Below are 12,094 nucleotides of genomic sequence, written 5' to 3' on the forward strand. Positions count from 1 at the left end.
GAGTTCATTTTTACCTGTGTGTTTGCTTACAAAATACATGGTTTCTTACTACAAAGAGGCTCTGACAGACCAACGATAAGAGAAAGTTTGAGAAAAAGAGGAAAACAGGTGAAAACAGGTGAAAACAGGTCGGCCTCAGAGATATACCTTCTGCTCTGGGATTCTCTTTCAACGCGGACAAAGGAGCTAGAGGTTGATATCAGATTATTGAATGTATTTAAACCTTGACTGACAACTATAGAAACTTGACACACAACATGTGGACCATCTCAGTATTTAATAAGTGGTGCTAGACAGTTATGGATGCCGTGGTAATCTGATCTAAGCAGAGCACCCTACAATAAAGAAAGGAAAACGTAAGGGCTTGAACAATGTCACTACCAATCCGCCAGTGTACAGGGTAAGACGATACCAAATAATACCACAGTGTGCTGAGTCTTTGAAATCAGTATTTTACTCATTTCACTCCTCTGGCGGAGGAGATACAGTTCCGCTGATAAATTTGTGCGAGGGACAGAGAGAAAATGAAATGATGCCTACTTTTTCTTATTTCACAAAGACCTGTTTGAAGTTGCAATATGGTATCTGAAGTCCCAGACAGATGCACATAAAATGGAATTGAACAATGAATAGCCAGCTCTTATCTGTTCACTGTCTGAAGGGGAAATACATCACAAATGAATTTCACAGGGAAAAAATATGGACATTCTCCATTACAGTAATCCCCATAGAAAGTTTATCCCAAATCGCGATGAAGTTAAACCCAATATTTCCAAATAGCTGTATTGCAAAGAAAGCTGCTTTTCTGGAATCATCTCTAAAATGATCTCAAAATTACATTATGAGAAAAAGATTATACGGGGAGTTTCTTTGATAAAATCAGGGGATGGAAATCTACAAAGGGAACAATTTTTCTCTTGAAATTAATGTTATGGTGTTGCATTGCTCCGAGTAGGCACTTTAAATTAAAATGGTAATCAAGTGTCTTTGCATTGTCAGGGTAATGCACATCTTCTCTGCTTAACTGTATCATTTTGGAGGTAAGCAATGAAGACTGGAGTTAAAGGGAGAGTCTGGGATTAGTGTGGCACGGCTGGACTCTATTTAGTCACAAGCCAGTCCTGGGACAAAGGTAGGTGTGGTTACCTGTCTGGCTGTGTGTAGCAGTGAGGCGGCCTCGGCTCTGCCTGTCTGTTGGACCATCTGGTAAAAGAGCCCTTCCTGGTTCTGGAGCAGCACATATGGCTCGTCATACTCCTCGATCCTGCCGGCATCTAGAACCTGCAATCACACATACAATGCCGGGTGTGAGTAGGCATCACTGCACGTATACTTTACTTTGGGGAAAACTGACATATCAGCTGTTTCCCTGCTGAGCGATGCATGCAGACAGTGCAAGATGAATGGGGGGAACGGTAGTCTCTGCACATAGGAACCATCCATTTCATGTGACTCATGCAACAGCAAACATTGGTGCCTGTTTGTGCTCAACAGGGTGACTGACAATGAGCGTGTCCTGTTAGCAGTGTGAAAGTCAAGCACGCTGACTCTGACAGACTGAAGATCAGTGATTTATCCATGTGTTTATCCTGGCGTTTCAGCAGCTCAGGGGTGGTCCTCAGTCAAATCCAACAATCACACCTTTAAGACACTCTAGTCAATTACCATCATTTCTGTGTCATCACATGCCATATAAACCACACAAAGAATAGTGCCAATTCAAGCAGTTTGGAAAAGACTACAATTATATCACAGACAAATTTTAACAAGCTCCATCCCCTTACAGTGGTAATGAGCAGTTTGTTATCACTAAAGCCAAGTTTCAGGGTGTATTAAGTATGAAAGGGAGACTGCTGCAGCTGCTGTCATAATAGACAGGATACAAGGAGATGGAGTTTGTATTTTGGGAACATTATGCGTCTAAATATGGCAAAGCTTAAGATTAGACCATGCAATCCAGGTGAGGCCAAAACAATCTGGGGGCATATAACGCGAGTGTAGGTGTGAAACAGTCCCCCGCTGTGTGATATCTGGCTTTTTCTCAGCAACCCTCTCAGTGACCGAGCAGCCACCAGGTTGTGCCCTGTCCTCCATAGACGCTTAACAAATGCTGCCACAAATGGCACTAATTGGCACCTCTGCAGGCAGTAGAAGGAGAGGGCCAAAGATCAAGTGGCCTGAGCAGAGGCTCTATGAGGGAACGCTGTGAGGGTGAATCAGGCCAGCTGTTGCAAAATAGAGCAAGTGAATTAAAAGATTGTGCAGGAGGCTCCTTGCAATGAAGGGAGGAGGCGTTTGTAAGCTCTGAATCTCAGGTGTGTTTGTCATGCTTCAGTGGCAGCGAATATAGGGGGTATGTTTCCGTGTGTCAGTGTTGAACTACATATTTGACACACAATGGAAGCTACATTTATTATAATTGATGAGAAGGAACATGTTTGTGAAGGGAAATCGTTAAATGTAATAACTGAAAGTGTCATTATTGATAATTTAATTATTTCTTATAACTGCTAACAGAAGGAGAAGAGTTTCGTTTAAAATGTTGATTTAAGTGCTGGACAATGGAAATGTACTGCTTTCTTACTTACCAGTATTCTGTCACAGTCAATGATAGTGTTGAGTCTGTGAGCAATGGTGAGGACGGTACACTCCTTAAACTTGTCCCGGATAGTCTGCTGGATGAGGCTGTCAGTTCTAAAAAAGGAGCAGGGAACACAACACCTCAGCACAAAAAGACTCTTCCTTTAGACCCTTGGGCAGGGATTTTTACTTAACACTGAACAATGGCTCATCATCAGTGAGGTATGTGCAATAGAGGGCATACAAAACAAAGGAAAGAAAAGCTCCTTCAGTTAACAAAAGATAGGTTCAGTTTATTTTGACTTTTGTGAAGATTGTTTAGTTTTATTAGGCATTATTTTTCGTGTTATTCTTTTGGAATACTTAGATTTTATATGGTTTACAATCATGTTCTGCCTATTTGAAGTCATATTAAATGTGTAATTTGTACATTTTGATGTATTCAACCCTGTGTGGCCTATGATGTTGTGGACTCAAAGAAAAGTAGTTGTGACTAATGGGGATCCAAATGAACAAGTAAATGAATAATTCAATAATTGATAAGCGTATGCTCCAATGATATAATAACAAAATATCATCCTTTTATATAATCCGTTTCCCATCAGGCAATTGGTTGAACATTGCTAATTACTAAGGGTTAGATGTGTGGCCTCTCTAATGACTTTGAATGTTTTACTTGAATGTGCTATTCATTTATTTGTAGATTCGTTGGAACGAATGTATTGTTTTAGGAATAATTTGGGTTTGTATAACAAAAGTGTAGAATCCTTCACTTGTTGACTCGAGTGTCCTCTGACCTGGGGTCCACATTAGCCGTTGCCTCATCAATGATGAGGATGCGGTTTTTCCGGAGGATGGCCCTGGCCAGACACACCAGCTGCCTCTGGCCCACGCTGAAGTTAGAGCCGGACTCCGTCAGCATCGTCTCCAGCTTATTGGGCAGGTCCTCCAACACGGCCTTCATCTGCACCTGCAGAGAGGGAGAGCAGAGCCCCAACCCTTCATTACCCCTTCATAAAGGCTTCCTGTGGGGATGTCTTTAAAGAGCTATCCAAACACACCCATTAACCGCCTGGCACAATGCAGGGCCAGGTCCACTGATGACCTTGGCCAGTGCTCTCTTGTGGCCAGCCTCTAGCTTTAATCCAGGCCACCAAACCCATTCAGAGGCAGGACCAGGAGCTGAAGCCCTTCACTGTGGGGGGAGCCTTCATCCTGGTTGGCCTGACTGCCCAAACACATCTCCCCCAGCACTTTCAATGGTTCCCAGTTACAAGCCGCACATTGAGCTGGGCCCCATGGCCCTAATGGGATTTCCCCCCATGACTTGTGGCGAGCAGGGAGGCTGAATGGCAGCATTGTACGGGGGGACAGAGGGATCCCCCCCTGGGCCGGCAAGGGGGAATCATTCAGAGCCACGCTGGAGTACCTCTTGGAGTGCATTCCACAGGTCCTCATCTGTGTGCTGACTGAAAGGGTCCAGATTCTTCCTCATGGTGCCCGTGAAGAGAACTGGGTCCTGTGGATAGATGGATATAGAAAGAGAAGGCCGTGGCCAGTTAAGATAATGACAAGGGGGAAGATGTATGAAAGGGTTAAGACAAGCTTTATAGAGCGCCGCTAGGCAATGTTTGAGGGGAAGATGTTCACAAAAGGCTTGCTCCTCTCAGGAGCTCTATTCAATGTTCTGGCCAACTATGCTTCAATAAGTTGATATTTTTACTTGGAAAACCAGAGCTGGTGCGCTAGTGTTGGTGGATAACAATGGTGTGACATTGTCGGAATATATAAGATGGGACAAAAAGGGCCATCTAGTTACCGTACAAAGACTTCCATACAGTAGGTGTATTAGAAATGGTAATCTCAAAATGTCTGGCAAAAAGTAACAGCTTTACTCTGTCAAACGCACAAGCATCTGTCAGGAGGGGTTATCGTATCAGTTGTCTACCCTCAAGAAAAGGACAGCCTCAGATCTAAGACAGCTAGGATGTCAAAGATATGTATTTATGGTGAGCCACACACCTGTATCAAGGTTTAGCCGCACAGTCATCTTTACGAGAGTAAATAAAGCTCTTTATTACAGCACAGAGGAACGAGCCCACAAGTCCAAAGGCACTTTTCTAACATGTCACTCAGTTCGTGGTTAACCTGATAAACAGGAGTGAGCCGGCATCTTCTCGTGTCAGGTCAGATATGTATTCATAAATCCTGCTTCAGTGTTGAAGTGATTTACTGAACACTTCCTCTTACTATCCCAGGTCCTCATAGAGAGACAGTCTTGCCTCTCATGGTACAAAGCTGCTTTAGATAAGCTTTTCATATAAGCTTTTTTATTATTATCAGTGAACAAAAACAGCTGTGCTTTCCTTTGAAACATGAAACTGAATTTATGACACCTAAATGGTTATAATGGCTATTTGAAAAAAGCTGGGATGATATATGGCAGAGTCACAGCAACAGAGGTGACGCATAGCAGTAAGCTACTGCCCATAACAAGAACTGACCAACTCCAACTGTATCCTCATCACAGTCAAGGCTATATACAGTAATACCTCCAGTTTACTCAAGCTATGAATCTCACCTAAAGTCAAGATAGGAATTATTCACCTGGCAACTGTGAGATTAGACCAGGAGTTTGAGTACACAATGAGTCTAAAAGGTTAAGTGTCCTGCATTAAGGTTTCTGGCTTCTTGTATTTATGTGACTCACTATCCACACCTTCATCTCTGCTCTCTTACAGGTCACAGCCACAATCACAGATACATTCATTGTACACACATCCCTTATATACAAAATAATGTTTCAACAAACCTCCATGTATGTCAGAAGACTCGGGACTAACTGTTTAATTTTCCTGCAGGAAGAATAAAGCTTTCCGGACTTCATCCCTGCTACCTGCGCCTTAGAAAATGTTCCACCTCTTTACTTCCAATGAACTTTTCCTTCTGTCACCAAAATGCCACCTTGTCATTAAGCCAGCTGAAGTCCCAATTCAAACTAGTTTTGTGACACACTTTAATTGAGGATTCAATGTTAGGTCGGAAAAACTGCTTTCAAGCACAGCTTTCTATAGACCGATTATGTGCTCCACCAATTCTAAGCCCTCTGTTTGCCACAGAATTCATTTTTACTCAGTCATTCCTGAGAATTCAATAGAAACTGAAATGGATCCTTTTTTAATGCCATATGCTAATAAAAGCTTATCATAATAAAATCAGTGGGTGGCAAATAATGAAACTCACTGGCAATGTATAGTATACATACAGTTTCACACTCAAAGTCCCACATGAAAAGGTAAGGAAAATAGCAAGTTATATCAAGATTTTTTTCCAAGTGAAAGGCTGACTGAATATCACTTTATCTCTGACGTCTCGCAGGAAAATAAAAAGGCTTTCAGATGGATTTGTGTAAATCCAAGAGACTTTGCTCTATATCCGTTTGTAAAACTAAGAGAATGATACTGAAAAACCTTACTAGGACTTCATATCATGGAAATGCCATCCTGTATGTGATACGGATGAGCATGAAGTTTACATTCTGACTTGCAACCTGCCACTTTGTACAACTCTCTCCCTCTAGGAGAGAAGGTAAAAGAGTAAACAAAATCTCATCAAACTCACATCACATCCATCTCAACCTACTTTAGACTGGGAAGTTAAACTTTATCTGAAGAAGAAGCAATGCCAGAAACCTATCAAATCCACCAAAAAAAGCATTAATGAAACTGTTTTAGGGCATCTTGGCTGCACCCTGGAAATGTTTGAGACTTGGGCTAAGTGACGGTGTACAAGGGGACTCTGACTGTGAGGATGGGGGAGACTTCTTCTAAGCAGCTTTCCCATGTTTGGGGGGTAGAGGGCTAATCCTCTGTCAGGGATGGGGAACTGCTCTCTTCACAGTACAGGCCGTGGGAGTCTTCTCCCCTCCCTCCACTCTGCTGACACTCACCCGCAGGCTGGCATTTTCTTAATGCCGTATCAGTTTCAACAAGCGGAAATAAAGTTAAACTGTCTCAAGGCATCCGTTTGTCTCACTTTCAGAAATCCCCTGAGACGACTGTACATTTCCTCACTTGTTCTAGCTTTTTAAAAGCCAGGCGTATAAAAAAAGGGCAACATCATGTAGGTGACTTAAAATTATTCATCTTACAGTTTTGACATTTCTCAATCAAGAAGAATAGAAAAAGGCCATATATGTCAAGTAAAACTCCATTAGTTTAAGGAAAGGACAAATACATTATATGCATTATTATTCCATGCTGAAAGTTGCATTCTGGGGTGGTTCTAACCATATCTACCGTATATATTTTATTATATTTCATTACATTTATCCACTGGTTACCATATGTACTGTCACGGCCAATGTTAAAAAGGGCACCTGTGGGATGATGGACATTTTCTGGCGCAGGGTGTGCAGGCCAATCTCAGAAGTCAGAAAGCCATCAATCATTATTCGTCCCTCGGGTTCTGCCAGCCGGAACAAAGCGGAGATCAGGGAGCTTTTACCAGCACCAGTGCGTCCAACGATGCCAACCTGCAGTGGAGAAATTACAACATTTATTAAATCTGAAAGAAAACGTGTATTCACAAGCCACTTTTTCTGCTCTTTTGGGCTAATAATTATACATATTCTTTTTGTTCAATATCACTGAGGAAGCAACTCCTATGTCTAAGTATAATAGAATCACTATTATTGTTCGGAGATAAAAAATAAATAATATGAAAACATCAATACACTTGTCTACACTAAATTGATGTCCTTATCTTTGCTGTTTTATCACATGAGCAGGAGTACCATCAACTATCATCTTGTTTCAGACCTTTTGCATGTTTATGTAGTAAATGTAGTATAGTTTCATGCAATACATGCTAATTTCTCTATTTTGGTCAAATGTGCAGTCATTTTAACTCGAGTTTTATGATTACAAGTAAAGTCATTAAACAAGGCTATAAAAACGTTATAGGCTACCGGTCTTTTGTATGTGTTTTATGTACTGTAAAAGTCACCCGATCGAGAAGTATACAAGCCGAGTGCAGACGTGAACACCATTTCTTTACAATTTACCTCAACATCCTTGAGACGAAAAGAAAAACAACTTTACAGAATCCTCTCTGTGAATAATATTCACTGCTGTGTACATAATTATTGTCATGTCAATATATTGTGAATCTCTTATTACTTTGTATTGTTGTATTCCTATTATTAGTATTACTAATCTCTGAGTATTCCAATTACCTTTAACATGTGTGCCTGAGCAAATGGCAAATAAAGTTTTTAAACCCCTTGTGACCGCATGTCAAGAAAATCTCACTAACACATTTGCTGTGAAAACAGAAAATACCAGATCTCTCTTATGAAAAAGCTGCAGCAAAGAGTGTACAGACATGATTGAACTGCTAACAGCACAAGCAACCTCCTTGTTTAACAGAAAAGGGGTATTGTGGAAGAATGATTTGAAAAGGCTTCACCACGGTGCCAAAATATCCTACACACACAAACATCTTAGAACCCAGACATATGCGTTTCACCCAGGTAGCAAGGATAAAAAGGTTTAGATATTTAGTATTAACAAAGGTTTGAAAGGAATGTTTTCAAAGGGAAAATAGTCTAAACAAAACATTGTTGCAACCACTGACTCACAGAAGGAGCTGCTGAATGGGAGCTACACACATTGGGTCATCCTTTCTCAGCAGAAGAGTATTCACTCTGCTAGTCAACATACAGGTTCATGGTCTATAAAACATTACATGTATTGAGACGTTTATGATTCTTTCAAATTCTAAAGCTCTTTGTAAGTTTGTTTTTTATAAAGAAATATTCTCTAATGAAAGTTTTTGCTCTCTATAAACTGTTGCATAAAGTTGCTGGAGGAGGAAGTGACCTTGTTTTAATATTACTGGGCTTGAATTGAATTGCTCTCATGTCACAGGGACCACAGGAAGAGCCATCTGCCCGTACCTGGCCGGCCACAACTCCATCTCTGTCTAATTAAGCCATTTTTAAGGAAAACAAAGTTGCTAACATTATGCTAACACAAATCGGTGCAACGGCATAGCAAATGGAGGATGGCCCATGACTATAGCCATATATTCGCTTACATCCTCTCAAATTATGTGCAATATCTCCAAACCTAAACAAATAAGGTGTTTATTGAACTATTAGTGTATTTAACAAAATAATTGAACATACTCAATGACTGACCGTTTTACTGTATGGCAGACATGTTTACTTTTAGAGCAGCAAATACACAGGTGTTAATATTGACATGAAGGACTCCCTTAACTTTCCCAGTAAGCCAAGCCATGGAGTGAGCATGCCCAATATTAGCTACTTGAGTAAGAACTGGAAAAGACTGTTTGAATGTTTAAGAGGAAGAAAAAAAAACGTTGACAACAAAGCAAGAGGCATGTATACCCTTTCATCAAGGATATAAAATGAATTCCTAATTGAAAGAGAATTAAAAAATATATTTTCAAAGTATAACCAAATAAGAATAATGACTGTCTTAAAAGAACCGTCTCAACATGGATTTGAAAATGGTTCAGAACTGGTCGGTCACACTTTCCTTAACATTCATCAAACAACGGTTTTATCTTATTTCAGATCAGCACTTTAGAAACCTTAGTGGAAATTACATAATATTGTCTTTAGCATAGTACACATTTAAACTAGGACTGTGCACCCTTGATTTTTTTAAATGAGCAATATATTCCTACTAATCCGATTCTCGCTCAATGATGGGAGGTCAACTGAGGTGTTGCATTTAGTTGTTTGGTTTTATATGATTATGTACATCTTGTGAATAATGATGGCCAGAGTGGATGGATCTTGTACTGTAGGTTTTCTTCGGAAAGGGTGTCAGAGGAACTGTCAGGATGCACAAAGCCTTTCCCCCCCATGGCATGTGGCAGAGATCCCTCCCATGGGCTGTCAGAGCCAGGGCCTCTACACTTATCAACCCATCCATTGTGAAATCAGCCGCCCTGGCCAACCATAGCCATGCAAAATACACCCCCTGCATTAAACACAGTTTCAATCATCCTCAACCATCTCCCTCCGCTTCCCTCTCTCTCCTCCCTCGCCCCTTTCCCTCGGCCTCTCCTCTCTCTTATAGTGAATAAACAGTTGTCACCGTCAGGTAGCTCAAAATGCAAATTGGGAACAAATGGATCCACTTGAACAGTCTTAATTACATGATATGTATTCCATGAATCACAAATGGTATAGTCATGAAGATTCAGCAGTACAATATGGTGTCCTTTTAATAATTGATTTGAAAATAATGCCACATAAAAAGAATCACATCACGCCTTCTACACTAGCTGCATATCAATCTAAGTCATGGGCTGTGCACACCAGTAAGCTTGCACAGGTGGGAATAAAGACAAGAACCTTTTCTCTGGATGGGAAGACGACAGTCAGGTTCTTTAGGACCAAACGCTCGCTGGCACTGTAAGAGAAGTTCACTCTGTCAAAGGTGATGGAGCCTGCCTCTGGCCAATCATGCGGAGGCCGTTTCTCCGTCTCCCAGGGTGCTTCACTCTCCAGCTCTGCATACTCAACCACTCTCTCCACTGATGTCATCTATACAAAATAAGGCAATGATTATCGCAAAACGTGTCAAAATACAGAAGACTGTAGTTGTAAAGACAGATTTCTAATATATACATTTTGCTCCTTTGAAACAATAAACCATAGCAGTACTTCAGATTCAGAAAACCTACATTTTAAACAAAAAACTGTAAACTTGACACCCTGCTGGCATTTCTTAAGTCTCAAAATAATCATATTCAACCAGTGAATACGTATTATAAAGTAGTACTCCATTCATATAATTGTACTTCCATAGATTTAAAAAGGGACTGGCCAAAATTAAAACAGCAGAGGCTGAGATGTGTTGACTTGTAGTCCAAATGATCCTTCATTTCCCACAATGCAACACCTACTGCCACACAGCAGATTCAAATGTTTGTAACCCTCCTGTATACAGCTTAGATTTTTAAAGTTTAGAAGATACTTTTCTCCTTATTGAATGTGCCTCATGCACCTTATACACACACATCAGCAAACAGATGCATTGTGAGACACATCTTTTGTTCCATACATGATAGTTTATGTTAGCTTTTATTTGTAGTGTAGGCACTTAAGCTAACCCACCTCATACTCAAGTTGGTCTTTAGTAGTGATGTTACGTATTGCGCCGAGGCTTCGGAGCGTGTGTCGAGTTATCCCCGAAGCTTTTTGTGAAGCTTGTATCGAGGCTTGTATTGTTTTGGGCCAGTGACGTCACCGATGACAAACGAAGCCTCGCTGCCCCTCAATACCACGTGACTGCTTCAGAAAGTGCTTTAGATCGGTTGAACCACAACGCTCATATTACCCATGGATGTATAATAAGAACGATATAAATATTACCCTTCCTGACCTGTACCCGGGCCCGGTGACACGATGGAATTAAGAGAGCTCAGACCCTCACTTATATAGAGGTCGGAACATGTCATAAGTATAAATAAATAAAAGCATAAATAAATGTAGGAATAAAAACATGAATAAATGAATAAATACAGGAATAAATAGTATTCCGTTTTTTCAGATGGATTCAGTGTGTGTGCTGTGGCTCAGCTGGAAAGCAGTTGACAATCAACCGCAGGGTCCCTGGTTCAACGACTGGTCAATACGTCTTATTTTTTAATTTTTTTTTTGTTGAGTAGCCTGAGCTGTTCTCATTTCTATTCTTTGAGTTACCAATGCTGAGAATGCCATTGCTGGTTGTAGGCCGGGGCAAAAGATTCACCACTTAAATCAGAACACTTAAATACAGGAAGTGGCCAATCAGAATGTACCAAGTGGCTGTCACATCATAGGGGGGATTTTCTAGATGAGATATATTGGTAATTTATTTTAATTGTATCAATTTGTATTAGTTTTATGTTCCCTCTTTTGTTTGATCGTGAGAATATCTATACTGAAATATTATCTTTCCTGTTTTGCTATGATTGAACTTTAGGTGGTAATATGTGATTTTGGTCACCCCTTGGTCTGATCGGCCATTTTGAATTTATGGGCCAAGAACTTGTACTGTGATGTGTTTGTTAAATGTTGGGAATAATACAAAAACATTCCATTACATAATCCACTGAAAATATAACCTGCAGTTCAAAGTTCTCACCATGTTCTCGATCTCTGCACTCTGTCTGACGCCCCACTGGAACATGCCTGTAAGTGTCACTGCATAAGATAAAGCCAGACCCACTGCACCCGGTTCTAATCCTGTAGTATCAGAGCAAACATGCAGTCACACAGTCATGAGTTTATCATTACAGTTTCACTAATAAAGACTCACATGTAAATAATAATGTCTCGTTGTTTATCAAAACCCATACAGTACCATCCCTGAGGTAAATGCAGCCAAAAGCAGTGATGCTCACAAAAATTGAGCAAATTCCATCAAGACGCACGGCAAACCAGCGAGAAGTGGTCAGGAATAAGAACCAGGCCTCTGTTGAAAATATA

The 12,094-nt window shown here is 40.6% G+C and overlaps 1 protein-coding gene across 2 annotated transcripts in view; it reads right to left on the reverse strand.

Moving 5' to 3' along the window:
* The window catches only part of LOC117481180 (multidrug resistance-associated protein 4-like), an 81,964-nt gene that overhangs the window by 48,929 nt on the left and 20,941 nt on the right, over positions 1 to 12,094 (reverse strand). For both annotated transcript variants that reach the window (XM_034128769.1, XM_034128770.1), the window contains exons 23-30: positions 11,970 to 12,080; positions 11,751 to 11,851; positions 9,974 to 10,165; positions 6,959 to 7,114; positions 4,010 to 4,099; positions 3,378 to 3,550; positions 2,589 to 2,694; positions 1,147 to 1,281 (exon numbers count right to left, since the gene is read on the reverse strand). In XM_034128769.1, the coding sequence (XP_033984660.1) occupies positions 1,147 to 1,281; positions 2,589 to 2,694; positions 3,378 to 3,550; positions 4,010 to 4,099; positions 6,959 to 7,114; positions 9,974 to 10,165; positions 11,751 to 11,851; positions 11,970 to 12,080 (1,064 nt within the window). The remainder of the gene's footprint in view (positions 1 to 1,146; positions 1,282 to 2,588; positions 2,695 to 3,377; positions 3,551 to 4,009; positions 4,100 to 6,958; positions 7,115 to 9,973; positions 10,166 to 11,750; positions 11,852 to 11,969; positions 12,081 to 12,094) is intronic.

This window comes from Trematomus bernacchii, unplaced genomic scaffold (assembly GCF_902827165.1).
Source record: "Trematomus bernacchii unplaced genomic scaffold, fTreBer1.1, whole genome shotgun sequence".
Taxonomy (NCBI): domain Eukaryota; kingdom Metazoa; phylum Chordata; class Actinopteri; order Perciformes; family Nototheniidae; genus Trematomus; species Trematomus bernacchii.